This window comes from Styela clava, chromosome 1 (genome assembly GCF_964204865.1).
Source record: "Styela clava chromosome 1, kaStyClav1.hap1.2, whole genome shotgun sequence".
In the NCBI taxonomy this organism is placed as follows: Eukaryota; Metazoa; Chordata; class Ascidiacea; order Stolidobranchia; family Styelidae; genus Styela; species Styela clava.
The window spans coordinates 17,586,438-17,602,358 of NC_135250.1; the positions used below are offsets into that span (position 1 = coordinate 17,586,438).

General features: G+C 35.2%; 1 protein-coding gene across 1 annotated transcript; it reads left to right on the top strand.

The window, feature by feature from the left end:
- The first annotated feature begins 8,636 nt into the window (after nucleotides 1–8,636).
- On the top strand, nucleotides 8,637–12,556 carry LOC120348475 (uncharacterized). Its single transcript, XM_039418599.2, has 3 exons — nucleotides 8,637–9,326; nucleotides 9,888–10,044; nucleotides 10,302–12,556. Exons 1-3 carry the CDS (start codon nucleotides 8,944–8,946, stop codon nucleotides 10,440–10,442), a joined length of 681 nt encoding a protein of 226 aa, XP_039274533.2. The 5' UTR covers nucleotides 8,637–8,943; the 3' UTR covers nucleotides 10,443–12,556.
- The last annotated feature ends 3,365 nt before the right edge of the window (nucleotides 12,557–15,921 follow it).

Here is a 15,921-nt window from a genome sequence, read left to right on the forward strand (position 1 = left end):
TCTGTTTTTAGCGAATCCGCATACCACTACTGGGCATACTAGGTTAGCATGCCTTGACGTACGTATTGTTTTTGTTTTTTCACGAATCAGCCTCCGAAAAAGTCCAAATTATAGAATTATATTCCACATGACGAATTTATCTGACTTATTTCCACAGTACTATTTTACAAATTTTTCACCACTTTTATAATGCGATTCTACTTTCTTTCTCGAAGATGTAATCATTCAGCTTGAAATTTTTACTCGATATCGAGTAGTTCAACAATGCCTGTCAACAATGTCAAAAAATAACCAATTGATCATTGAACGACATCAAAAATGTCGTGTGATACTTGTCCCTCGTCCCATTGGGGCAGGTGGGACAAGTGATTCGCAACATTTTCGAGACACCGATAACGGACGGGTGATAATAACGGACAGTAGATAATACATGAGGAATGGCAACTTGTGCACTGTTTTACAGTAACACGTGCCAGATTCATACCAGACCAAGCGTAATCTGCGAATGTCGCCTTACTTCGGTTGCAGCGACCATGTTTAATCGAGATACAGCGTCGTCTAATTATCGCTCGTCAGCGCCGCATTCATTATGCACATTTGGACTTTCTGAATTACGAAAGTAAACGTAGTCCAAGATAATGAATGAAAATGCCCGAGTTTGCTAATTACGCTGCTATGTTAGCCACAAGATATACGTGTCCTAATATTTGAAGAAATGTTTTTTTTTTGCAGTCGTAGTCGATTGAACGATTATTTTTATTGAAATGAAATTATTTTATTCGTGAAAAATTATATTAATATTTTGTAGATAAAAATCTGCAATAAGGCCGACCTTAATTCAATATAACAGTAGGCTAAGTGGAATACCGCAGTCACAGTGGTGTGGGACTAGGGGAAACAGTGCCGTTACTTTGTTTATGACACAACGTTACAATAAAACTGTTCCCTGCTTTATTTCACATATGAATTCCATCAAATGCCCTCAGTCTTGATACAAGTACTGCATGTGTAAAGCGCAAACATACACAATAATAACCCAGTGTTGTAAGACTCACAGATAAATTGCAACGTCAGGTTTTTCATCAATGCAGGTATTGGTGATATCTATGACCTATAATCTTTTTTTATCATGGTGGAAATAGGTGTGGCTCATGTAAAAAACTTTGTTTCCTCGAAAATAAGAATTTTGAAAAATATATTAACATAAGCCTCTTCTTAAAATGAGACCTAGAATGGATTGCGCAAATTTTTGTTTGATCTAGTCCAAGGCTGTGCAACGTGCGGCCCGCAAGGGGAAATTGTGCGGCCCGCGGAGGCAACTGGAGTGCAGTTAAAAAAAAATTAATATTAAAAGATACAAAAGCTAACTGAGTTTTGGTTCCAGCCTATAAGTTGATTTTGTCTAAATCTAACCCAGAATAAGATTTGACAGCAAATTATTTGGAAATGAGTCTTGGTGTATTTTACTGAAAACATCTCAGGAGTGCAGTTAAAAAAAATTAATATTAAAAGATACAAAAGCTAACTGAGTTTTGGTTCCAGCCTATAAGTTGATTTTGTCTAAATCTAACCCAGAATAAGATTTGACAGCAAATGAGTCTTGGTGTATTTTACTGAAAACATCTCAACCCTCAACACTTTCCATATTTGAAATAGGTCATGGCTTCAAATATGGCACTTTTCGGTAATAGATTTTTTTTTCTAAAATGGGCGTCATTTTGAATTGCTAGCACTTCCATTTAAGCAAATTTGGATAAAAGTAGTCGGGAAATGAATCCAGCAGCAAGTTTCTCACTGAATTCGTTTAAATTGGGTGTGGCAATATATTGAATTACCGTTTTAAAAAATTTATGCGTTTCAACTCATCATTTCTGCAAGAACCCCTAATGATGACATGAGATCAATAACAAAAAGACATCATTTGTGCCTGCAACTAATGAAAAGCCTGTGTTAAATGTAGGTGCGGCCCGCGGTTTCACCCGGTTATTGATATTTGGCCTGCCTGCGAAGAAGGTTGCACCAGGGTTGCCAGACCCCAGCGATCAAAAAAAGCCAAATCAAGACATAAAAAAAGCCAGAAAAGCCAACAATTTTACTAAGTACAAAAGCCCCATGATTTGTCAGATTTTAAGCCCTTGGCAACGTACTGGTGATGATATAGAGCCATTAGTTCATTCAGTGAGGCACACGAATAGAAAGTAAAGTTCCTATACAACTGTAGAAAGTAAAATAAATATCGAGCGGACAGCTTTATTTTACCATTCAATATATAAAATACAGGGTGCCGCTTCAGTCTGTCAGTATGTAATATACCTACATGTTTCTACTTAAACTTGTGATATACCTTAAAACATTCTCCCTATATCGTACTCAACTATTTAAAATTTTTCACTTTAAAATTTATAAACCATCAATTTTATTAAAAAATTATCTAACCCCCTGCCGCTCATAGGTGGATCACTGATATCTTATTCAGTAATTTTAGCGTAGTTAATCACATGTACATCGTTACTGCAATTGCAGAATTAAACTAAAGCTCACATAAACCATATCAGGCATAATGAAAATTAAGTTATACAACTATTTTTTTGGAAACAGAACGTAAAACTAACAAATAGCACGCAAAACTATAAATATGAGGCAATGTTGACAACCCAGCTTAAACATCTGTCTGAGCAGCTGCAGAAAAGGCAATTATTTCTTATTGGGCATGGTTATGGGTCAATGTAACAAACAAGGAAATCGATTCTCCAGGAAATCCTAATGTTAAATAGCTAAGTACAGGTAATAGGCTATTGTTCAGTTGTTACACACTAAATATTGTATTTCATATGATTCTAATAATAGACACTAGAATAGATTTGAAAAAAGCCAAAAAAAACGCCAAAAAGCCAAACGTAAATTCTGACGCTAAACGCGTTTGAAAAAAGCCAAAAATGGCAAATTTGGCCTTAAAAAAGCCAATATGGCAACCCTGGGTTGCAAACCCCTGATCTAGTCGATAACAAGAAATCTTTCCTACTCGTTTTAAAGGATTATTATTCTGTGTTTAGCAGTTATTTTAAATGAAAACGTGTTGTTTTTAAGTAAATCGATATCGGTTTTCATATTTTGTATATTAGAAAATCTCGTAATTTTCTACTTTGTAATAATGTTTTTGATGAATAAAAATGAAAGACATCCCCCCAAAATGAGCCCTAGTGTTAGTTTTTGGAAGAAGATTGAAATAAGACACTGTCCTATTTTCGGGGAAACACGATAGCATGTTTGTATATCAATACTCCTTTGTCAAGTTTTTCTTTTCTAGATTTGCGTTTTTATTGTAACAGGGCAAACATACGAATGCAAGGAAAGAAAAAAACTTAAACAGATTCAGATTCGATTCGAAAATTTTTGATTCATAATAAATATGTATTCAGAAGTGGCAACCCTAATCGTGTGTCATAATAATAAGCACCGGCGACAGATAGAGATACTGTTTATAGATGGCAAATCCTCTTTTTGCGTAGTGAATGCTCACTAGAAAAATTAGTCGTAATACATTTTGCCTTCAGTCAGTTTCGTTTATCTGGTAACTGGTTATATACGTTAAATTGTAGGCCTATCGTTTGATTCTCGATCGCATAATTGTGTAAAATATACAAAACATTGAAGAATTTCTTCCTTTCGTCTCGCTTTTTCAACTATTTTGCTTGGTTTTACAGCATATACGTATTCAAATTTCTAATTGAGAATATTTTCCCTTAATTCCAGGCAATAAACGCCATATTACCATCCACGCCGATATCACGGTAACAAATTAAACTGTATACTGTATTTTTACCTATTAATATTTATTTTTATTAAATCTATTATTTCATTCATCGAATAAACAATGAAATGCTACTGTTGACAATTTTGTTGTCGCTACGTAAGTGAATATCTTTTACAGGAATATTATACAAGTTGACTTTAAGTGTCCAGCATAATAATAATAACAGTCTTGATAACTCATAGTGGACTAGCTGCATACGTCTAATTCCGGGAACCCTAAATTGGATATATATATATGTGTATGATGAAGTTTGGGTTTTTGCTGACATTGTCATCGCAGTTATACATTTGAATCGCCGGAGTTGCAGTCAAAATTTCAAAAAATTTTAATAGAAGTAAAAAGTTTTTTCAGAGTAAATAAATGTTAGTTAAGAATTGTGATCGTTTCTTCTGTGAACCCTATCAATGCGTAGTCGGTTCTTCAACCTATCGGAGACTTTTCCGTAACAATTTCTCGAGGTAGAGCTTTGTTTTAACGACAGCAATAATACTCAAACAAGCGGCTTAGAAGCGGCTTAGCATTTATTTTTATAACGCGGACGCGTATGATCACGAGCTTATATCAGTGGTCTTCAACGTACTTAAACAATCTAAAATGAAGCATTATGAAAAAATTAAAGAAATTTTTATGAAGAGAAACTTTCTAAATTATACTGAATAGTATGTCATCACAATGGTTCCATTACATTTGAACCCACGACAATTGCACCTACATACTATTGCACCTATGGAATTTTTTTGTTTTACGGATGCTTGAACCCATACTAACCCTAACCCATGGGTTTTAGCACCCGCATATAGATTGAACCCGCGTATATACACATGGGTTCAAATTACGTGGGTTCAAATGTACGGTCACCCGTCACAATACATATTAAAAATGACAATGAAATCGTGAATTAGTAAATCATTCATCAAACGAATGCCCGAAACTTTTAACCGCAAATAGTTTATAACTTGTTAAAAACTAAGACAGGCCTTAGTTTTCATCGCTGAGATGTTAGTACTATCTTGTAATGACCAGCGACTGACTGTATATATATGGAATGAATAAAACGTTGTTTATGGCAACTTTGAATCAGTTGTCCCCATTGTTTTTTCTAAATCAGTACTATAGTTTTCAAGTCCAATAAAGACAGTTTAATGCATGCTTGCCTATACAGAACTCTAGCTTTGATATGTATAAAATATGAAAATTTTGAAAAGTTACAATTGGCAACATTTAATGAATAAATATTCCAACTGGGAACATATAACTGTACAATAAATAAATTATATTTTTCATTCAGAAGATAACATCTTATCAATACCCCCTTGGATGCGACAGAATTTGTTATGTAATAATTCCACGTGGTGGCGCAATCATTTTAGCAAAATCACAACTTGGGATGAAATAGCAAGCCCCATAGGGGTGAGAAGAAATAAAAGTAAAAGCCTTCTAGCGCTTCAGCTTCATGAAAAGTTGAAAATTAGTTTTGAAGAAAATAGATTCTTCCCAATAGAAATATATATCGCCCCCTGCCCCACAATTCAGCATGATGATCAATTCAAGAAACTGAAGCAGGTCACATTCCTTCCCTTCATTGAAATGAAATGCTAACAAGATATCAAAAAGGTACTGCGAAAAACCAAAATTACAGGAGCATCATTCCAAATGCATTATATATTAATTTAAATAAATAAAAGAAAAAATATTTCTAATTCAAGACACAATTCGTATTTTGCAACTTACTATCTACATGTTTTGTCACTCCATGCAAATATATAAACGAAACTTATTTTGCCTCCGAACTGCTTAATACTGGAAAGGTTTCTATAATTTACGCCACTGTCGCAAACTAGGAATTTATTCAGCGATATTTATTTCAAAACATTCGCTTAACCAGTCTTGTTTTGAATATACTTTGTAGTAAATAAGTTAGGATATCGTCACGCTAATAACCGAATTGCGTAAGTCATTTTTAGCAGTTTTGAGAAAAACGTAAAAAACCTCCTAATGAAATTGTTATGCCATTGAGAGTCAATAAATTGCCATGGTTCAATTTTTTGATCGTAGCCGGATTTAAGTTAATTTCTATGACGCAGTTAAGTGACGTCATAATGGCGCACCGTGACTTAGGCAGAAATGTGTCTATGACTTGGGGACATACGCAATTTTGCAACTTTACTATATGCACCAGTCCTAAAAACTAAACATTCCAAAAACGAATGTAATTTCCAGTATCTACAATGTCTAATTCCAAAAATAGCTAATCAGTTTCAATTACATTATTTTTTATGTTTAAAAATATATATTTCAATAATATAACACGTTCTGCACACCCACCAAAATAAGACTAAGATTAAATATAAAGAATAAAACAGCAATGCACCCAATATAAAAGCCAACCAAGGTGAATTGGACTCGGACAGTGAATATCACTAGTGCACGTCTTCCTATACTGTAGTATAAATTCAAATTAATACGCGCTAAGCTAGAATCCGAGATGCAAAAACTCGAAAATACTTCGCAGAGGTTATTTCGCCTTTGTGACGTCACAATAGTCCTGCGGTAACAATGATAATTCATTATGACGTAACAATTGCATAAAAGTGCATGTCATACTAAATCTCTATTTTTATGGGTTTCGGAATTCTTAAAATAAAATCTGAGTTAACAGACAGGTGCGCAGCATTACATAAATACCTATTTTATGAAAAAAAAACTCAAAATCGCCAAAAATGACTTACGCAATTCGGTTATTAGCGTGACGATATTTTAGTGGGAAATATGATGACTGGCTCCTATCCTTTGTATAGCAATATACAACTGGCACAAGCGACGACACAATTTGACGTAATAAAATCATGCTAACCAAATGCCTAAAATTAGGCTGAGGGGGAAATTGTCTATTTGTATGTTTTATTTTCTTTGTAATATTTAGCGTACGTTTAGGAATTTTTTCAATATATTCTGTTGCAGGTTACTGAACCACTCCATATTAAGTTGCTAAATATAAATATGAAGCTACACAACCGAATGGGGTTATTTCGAGTAACAGGAAAATGTATACACTTGTAGCCTTGATACATGTAGATTGTAGAGTCTACATTGTAGACGAAACATTGTTAGTAATCCACTACATCAATATTCAGTAGGCGTTAAGTTAAATGTATTGAAATTAATTTTCAAATCACGTCCCTTGTCACGATGATGTATTGAATGGGATTGCTTTACCGATTCAAGTTCGGTCTCCATGCGCTAGTCTGAATACGCTTAAAATGATATGAAGTATTACATAATAAGACTTTCAAATATATTGCTCAAACTCAATGTTTGTTAGCGATTTTGAATGCACTGGTGATGTAAACTGAAAGAGATCCGTATGGAGTCCACTCGTTGTTTCACATCTGGGTTTTGGACGAACACGAACATAGCGACTTGTCATAAAGAAAATTCTACGTTTTCAAACCAAAATTTATACAAATATATACTCAAATAAAGCCAGCGATCGTTTCCATGCAGTTTTGTGAATTTCTATTTCAAAAATACCACTTACGAAACAGAAACATATGTTTCGAAACAGACTATGTTGTAGATGGAGCTGTATTTAAGAATAAAAAGATATCCGAACGACAACATGTTAATTCAGTTTCTCAAGTCAGATCGGCTATCGTCTCTTAAAAATATAAAATTTCTAAGTAATCTAAACTTTCACCTTACAGGCAATTGAAATTTCTTATTTTACGTAGGATTTAATACAAACACAAAATGTTCATTGCTTTCGTAATTACTGCTTTCAAAGACGTTTCGTAATGATACAATTTTGCCACACTACCACGGCTTCCGCTTATTATTCAAATATTTCAAATTTGGCTTTTATGTAACTCGACTGTTACGTAACATCAAATTTTCGCTCATGGTATTTTTTCTGTGAGAACGAACGAGGAGCCTCTTTCACGGCCTAATCACAAAACGAGAGAGAGACGCGGATTAACCTATTGCTGACGTCGGTCTGAGATTATCAATTGGAAACAGCTTATGAAAGGTATACTAAATCTCAATAGATGTTTCAGTAACACATAGGAATTATCAAGAATGAGATGATTGCTTTGCACAAAAAATGAACAGCTACAGTATTGGACAAATATTCCAGTTGAACAAATGGGTTAAACTGGTATTGACACACTTCGCTCTCCCTTTCTCTCTTTCTTAGGCATCACACTAAAACACTTATATATGAGCCAATTTTCGATGGCGGTGTTATAAGTCGACCAAGCACCGGTATCAGTTGTATCTTTCAAAATACTCAGTTTTCACTTTTTCAGTATCTAAATCTAGTAGTTTTAGCGACAAGTCAAGTTGTGTCGATTAAAGGTATTAATAGTTTGGTTAATTTTATTATTATTAATAAGCTTACCATACGTCCCGTTTTAGGTGGGACAGTCCCACTTTTTAACGTCGATCGGTCAGCCAAAAGTCCCACTTTGGCGTTCAGCCAGCATAATACACGAACATTATAAACTAGCATGTTCTCGTTACTGTTGTTGCTGTGTAGGGTACCTGTAGCCTGCTTACTGAAGGTGATTGCATGATTTTGTTTGTTTCGTTGCACAATTTGTTAGTGTAAACCCTGCACGGCAAGAGGGTGCTTGCTGGTCAGCCACTCTTGCAGTAGTCGGAAGCTTGGTAGTTGTACAGTACAAGGTAATCTTTTATCAGATTAGGCTCGCGGTGCTGTAGGCAAGGTAATTATTTTGTATCGTTGACGTCAATTCCTTTCTATTTTTCTAGCTAAAACTGATATTCAGACAGAGAACTATTTACCTTTTGAAGATTTTTCCATCGTATATATATTTTACAGAAGCGTTCGTGATAAAGCCTGAAATATATTCTTCCGATTGGCATGGTTTGAGTGACATGGAGAATAGGGATGGATGTTGGGTTCAAATGAATGATTGATCTCCTCATATAAGACTGTCGGGATGCCATATAAACGAATTTTTCGGGGCAAAATATTATCTTTGAAAATTTATTTTTTAACATCTCTAGAGTTAATTTAAAGAATGCGACTATTGAATAACTAATCATAGATTTCCAATCGTCTGAAGCCGGAGAAGCAAGATAAATTGTCCACTGATTCAAGCAATATGGTGGAAAACTTTATTTCGACGAATGCCCGTTCATTTCCCGGAAGCAGACAAAACGCAATTCCTGCAACAAAATTGGATTTCAAAGATACTTCAACAAACGAAGTAGAGTCGGACACTTTAAACTTGAACAATTTCAGTCCTAGATATATTTTGTCGACAAAAGGTCATAGACTACTAACCTTTGGGGATTACATATTTCGCAAAAAAAGCGGAAACGCTGCAAAATCATATTGGATATGCGCCTACGACAGGGGGTTTAAATGCAGAGCGAGATTACGACTTTTGGAAGGATCCGATCCTCCGAAAATCATAGGAAAAAGTGGTACGCACAACCACGGAAAAGAATTCGGACGAGTTCAGGCAAGAGAGCTAGTAAATAGGTAACGATTAAATTTTCCCTCTTCTATGTGATATTAGGATTTGACCAGCAAGCAGAAATATATATGTTAAATGGATATATATGCAATGAATAATTTTTGCGTTAGCATATGATCGCGTCACTCGCTCTTGATATATAACATTAATTAAATAACATTCTATTATAAAAAAATTCCGTATTCAAAATATTTGAAATCATTTTATTGCACGCGGTATTACAAGTCGGCATTCCAGTCGGCTGTTTGTGACGTATCAATAACAAGATATAGCTCAGAAGCTACATTTTAGGTGGCACGTAATAATATTCGTATACTGAACATTGAACTATTGATAATTTGATAAAATTTGATAACATTTGGAGCGATCGAGTGCAAGCTTCTGTACATGTTTCAAATCTTACGAAGGGTTACAAAGTTCTTCTGGTAAAAACTAGGGCCAGAATAGGCTGCATTCCTGGCCATCAGTTGGAAATTAAAGGTTTATTTGTCGAAAAGCAATTGTTCATTCATGTTAGTCAATTGCGTAAGTGAAATACAGCATACTTCTCATAACCTATTTTATAGTATGAAGGAAAGAGCAATGAGCGGCAAAGAGTCATTGGAAGATATTTATAGCAGCTCAATAGAGAAGGAATCTTTAACCGAAGAAGGTCTAGTTGCTCTGGCCACTAAGCAAGCATTAAAAGCAGCAATGCGAAGAGTTCGAAGAAAGAAACACATGGTAGAGTAATTTCAGCTATAAATTGCAAATACTTACCTTCCCTAATGCCAAATTCCCAATTTTTCATCGCATATGCATGATAAAATAAAAACTGTAGCAAACATTCCATGAATAACCAAATTAACTATGAGAAAAAATATATACAGACTCTATTTATAACTGATCAGCTATATTTGCTTAGATTGTACTTTTCAAAATGGGGAAGCTTTGAATTTTTGGGTAAATTTACAGAATAGTGTTTATATGATATACTTTAGTGCAACCTCACTTGCTGCAAAGAACGGCCACAACAAGTTGAAGACATAGACACTCCTTTAGATCTCTCGATGAAATCAAAATATTGGGAACAACACAATAGCAAACAAAGCAAAGGATTGATTGTCAAACAGTCAAAATAAGATAATGATTTGTATTTAGTCAAAGAGTGATAAAGATGACTTATTAAAATTATAACAGGAGAGATATAAATCTGGACCAGCTGCCTGAATACCCGCAAATGGCCGGGCACTGCAATTTTTAATAAAAATACCAGAACTTGATGATCACAACTGGTCATAGTGATACAATATAACCTTTTATTAATTCTGTATGAAGAAGATTATAGCCATGTCCATCTCCTGAGTTTCAGCTAGCACCATGTCGGACTTGATTTAATTCATGAGGAAAGTCGAATTATGCATTTGAACCAGGATAGGATAGGTTTGGCATGCTTCCCTGACTAAACTGTTCTTCCAATAAATGAAAATAGACAAAAATTTATGCAAGAATCGAAATATTCTATCACTTTCCAACACGTCCAAAGACTTCAGGAAGCACTAGGCATCCCTGTAAGTGGAAATTATTACAAAGAGTGTGTTGCTAGCCAGCAACCTACATGCTTTCAAAATATTGATCACTCAAGTTTATAGTGAAAGTCAAAACTGACGAAGTTAACATTTCAAAATTATCATTTTTAATTTCAAAAGTTTGTGGGTACAATATTTGAAAAATCTGTTTATTTAAGGTTATCAGAAATTTGGTCAAATTATTGTCGCACATTTATCTGTTTATTCCATATTGTTCTATCCTTTTTAATTACAGGATAATGCGGGTTTGTGCAATGACCATTTTCCATCATAAAATTTTAACTTCAGTATACCAAATCAGTAGAAAATTATTGTTTTTAAAATACACTGCCATATCTGTGTTACTAATTATGCTGATTCATATGTATTGTCATTACTTACTGTTCAATGAGGATCAGTATGTTTTTATTGTTTTCTCATGACACGAATCTACGTTCAGTTATGTCCAATATCCGTGCTTGATATATTTTGAGGCTGTAATTGTAATTTGTGATAGAAAAATCCTCTGACATAATGTTACATCACTATTGTACATCATTGCGTTTACTAGTGGTATGTCTAGCGGAGAAAGTCAGTAGACAGAAGTGAGTTTGGTAGGCTAGTTGAATAGTGTACTTCGCAAGCCTAAATTGTTAATTAACTTAAGTCAGTTATTGGATTTCGACATTCATGACTTTGAACTTCCGGGTCAAGGTTGCCAATTTTGCCAAAGATCTAGCTTTAAATGAAATTCATATATTTTTCAGTGCTTGTAAGAAGATTTTTTATTTTGACATTGCATTCGCGTGTTTAATGTCAAAATGTGTCAGCCACGTAGGCTGATTGCACACCATTCATCATTTGCCAACAGTTCAACTCCACCAAACTTTTTTCATCATTCAAGAACACAACCTAAAACTTCTCCCAGAGAAAACGGTCTGACCGTCTTGGTATATGAAGCAACAAAGTTGTGTATTCTGCACCCATTTTGTCGCATAATAATGCGAAGATGCAGCCTTTTATTAGTCCAGACCAGACATGGGCAAAGAACGGCCCGTGGGCCAAATCCGGTTCGGCTATTCAATCTAGTCCGCCTAATGCTGCCACAACCATACTGAAACCAAATTTTGATGATTTAGCTAAAACAAAACTCAAGGAATTTGTTGAGATTGCGATTAAATTTACTTCTGGCAAGAGGCTTACTGTTTACCACTGTTGCTTTTGTAACACTGTAAATATTGTTCATAAAATGTAACTTTTTAGGTCACACTGACATGGCCCGCCAATCTGGGTAGGCAAAATATTTGGCCCCTGGTTCAAAAATCTTGACCACCCCTGGTCTAGACTCTAGACCAGTACTCCTCAACTTTTTTGGAATGATACACTCTTTTAACCCCTTCCCAAAATCTGGTACACCTCGCCCATTCTACATTTTTAATATGTAAAAACTCAATGTTTGGAAGTCATATATACGAGTATATATAAGGGTTTATGCCGGGGCAATAGTTCGCTATTTAGCTAATGTGAACGTTTATTCCATCAGTCAGTTGTGCAAAGAGAGGTAATAAGCTTGTTTCCAGTGCCCCTATCATTAAAGTATCTACATTCTACAGTACACCCTTGATTGATTTTATTTAATTTCAACTAGTGCAGAAACCCCTTGTTCGGAATGATATGTTGTAGGCATTCGTACGAGAATGGTGACAGCTTTTTGTTAAAAATTGCGATATTCGGAATCTAAAAGTGCTGTCTAAATGTCGTTGTAGTTTTTATATATATGTTTTAAACTCTGCCTTTGTACCGGATATGTTCGTAATTCATTCACCAGTTAGTTGGGCACGAGCAACCTCTTCACTTGTGTATGGCTAAACGAACCATATTAGAAAACCAAGATTCTGATATTCAACATCCGGGAAATATGCTCCGAAGTTCAGCTGTAGCACATCAAGATACGCATGTACAATTGATCTTATCTTGATTTCCATGCTTGGGTTTTCGTTTTCCCATTCACAAGTCTCAATGAAATAGCCAAGACATTGAAAATCGTTCGGATTCATTTGCAACATTAGTCTGCCACAACACCAATTTTATTTTAAAAGCCGGAATCTTGCTACTAGTTTCAATAATATCACATCCTTTCCCTTGCATCAATAAATTTAGCTGATTTGTGATTTGAAATATTGTTGTCAGATAAGACAATTTTGCCAGGCAAAAGAGTTCTTGGGAACCAGTAGCCATCGAATGTTTTTCTTGGGTTAGAGAAACAGACAGTCCTTTCCGCAGTCGATATACTCGTTTCATAACTTTTCCTCTCGATAACAAGTGTACTTCGGCGTAATACAATAGCCTCAATTTATTTGCTTCCATGCGAGCCTCTCGATGTATGCACCGTTAATAACAAGGTATCAAAATGCTACAAAATTACGATTATGACAAGCATATAACAGATAATCGAAAAATATCAGAAATAAGTTGTATATAAGTCTGCACGTAGGTTAGAATTTATAATACATATCATTGCCTGTTTTAGCGTATTAAATTAGCATCTATATATCAAGCTTTTTAGAGTAGAAAATTCTATACCAAGTATTTATTCTAACAACTATTTGCAAAAAATGGAAAAATTGGAATTTGTGTTTATGTTGCATTTTTGGTCCGGAGTGCTGGGTCGTTTTCACAGGGTTAGCAAAGCCCTTCAGAAATCTGAATTGTTATTAAGTACTTGTGTCGAATTGTACAGTTCACTTGTAGACTTTCTAAGCGAAATTAGAGATGAGTTTGACGAGTTTGATCAGCAAGCAAAAGCAACCTTGCCGAATATTAACTATAAAGCTTTCACTAGGAGACAAAGAAATGCACCTGACGCTTCAAGTCAGGGGTGTGAAACCTTTTTTACATGCGGGCCAAATACAAGCAACTGGGTGAAGCCGCGGGGCGCTCCTAGGAACTCTACCTACGAAAGCCTCTGGATACGAAAAATTTGTATTTTTTATTCGGTATTTCTCTCTTATTTCTTTTTACCATGTGTACCTTAATAAAGAATTTTCTACTTGCGAAGGAGTTTCCATAATCGGAACGAAATAAATTTGTTCCAACCCCCTTCGTAAGTAGAAAATTTCGTAAGTATGAATGAATGAACAGAATGAAAATACATTATTTCGTTCCATGCTCCCATAAAACTCGGACATAATATTTACTAGGCTAAGCGGAGAGTGGGAGGACGGAGGTCGGCCCTTATGTTCGGTCACTATCGAAGTGAAAAGATGAAAACAATTAAAATCACAACACAATTTAGATTTATTGCCGAGGCCGCACAAACTATCTCGATAAAAGTGGCGCCGCACACGAATGTAAAAATGAAATAAACAAGTATCACTATACGCGTTTTTTTTATTTCGGCCTTTTGTATGTAGAAAATCTTACGTTAGTAGAAGCAATATTATTATTCGTATCCCGAGACTTTCCTAAATAGAGTCACTATTATAGTTGAAAGCACAAAATTTATTTATTTTTTGTTATCGATCGTACGACATTGTTCGGGGTCCTGGCAGAAATGTTGAATTGAAACGTAAATATTTCTAAAGAAAACTGCTATTTGAATTTATTGTCACACCGACTTTAAACGAATTCAGTTAAAAAGAAACACCCTTTTATAACATTGTGTATTTTCTAACAGGATCTTGCTAGCTAGTTTCACTGATATGACAGTGGTACTCGGGTACTGGTATAGGCTTCGCGACGCAAGGAGGTTGATTTGCACACACGTTCCAGATTAATAAAACTAAGAGCTCGTTTCGAGGGCACATCCTTCAAAACATCCTTCATTCGCGGGCCGCCCAATTCTTCTTTGCGTGCCGCATTTGGCCCGCGGGCCGCAGTTCGCACGCCCTGCTTTAAGTGAACTCTCTTTCAAAGGACAGATTTAAAATGAATTCTTTTATCCCAATGCTCGACGCACTTGAAGCCAATTTAAGAAGAAGAGCTAATGTGTACAGTGACATTGCAGAAATATTTCTCTTTCTTGCTAAACTGAAAGCAACTAAGGTATAGAAATTGTACGAGGCGTAAAACTTTTAAAGGAAGCGTATCCAGAAGATGTTGACCCAAAACTTACTGATGAACTTCTACATTTTCATCTGTACGTGAAGCAAACACAAAACCATGGGATCACCGGTACAGAAGAACAGAAGAGCAACGTATTGTATCATGGATACCTTTATGAAATTATGCGCAAGGAAAAAATTCACACTGTCTTTCCTAGTGTGGAAACAATATTAGGACTATTTCTAATCTTAATGGTCACTGACTGCTCAGGAGAGAGATCTTTCTCAAAGCTCGAAAGCATCAAAAATAAACTGAGATCGACAATGCCTCAGTAAAGGTTGTCTCCACTGAGAATTCTGTGCATTGAGAGTGACAAACTTAAACCAGGTTATCTATTTACAATAATTTGAGGATTAGCAGGAAAAAAAATTCGCTATCGTATTGTATTTCAATAATTCGCCGGAAACATATCTGGAACTTGGGATACTGTTATGTTAAATTTCACCCTGAGTGTGCAAACTTGCCGACTGGACCTATTACGTCATATATAGTATGTATCTGCTTAGTCAGGAGCGATGAGAAGTCGGTTTTAGTTATCGATTCAAATAAAGGATGAATTCAGTTTGTGCATAAGGATCTTGCTCGCCTTACCGTACTTGGCAAGGATTTCCCATAATTATTCGAATTGATGGGGATATCATTTCAAGTGTGCAAAGTATCTCACTATCTAATTATGGCAGCCATGAGAATATATGGAGCACACATGATAATCCCCTACAAAGCGACAGAATAGAGTCTTTTCGTGATATTATTAGAAGTTTAGAGTTTCTTTTGAGGGTTTGCTGTTATATCGGATTAATGGCCATATATAAAAACTTTATTATGTTATTTTGTTTTCACTGTTTGCCACAACTTCTGAATGAAGTTGCCAAAGTTCATTTCGTTACTTGAAAGTGAATATTATTTATTGAACAACTATTATAATGTCAAATATCCATTAGTTTCATAG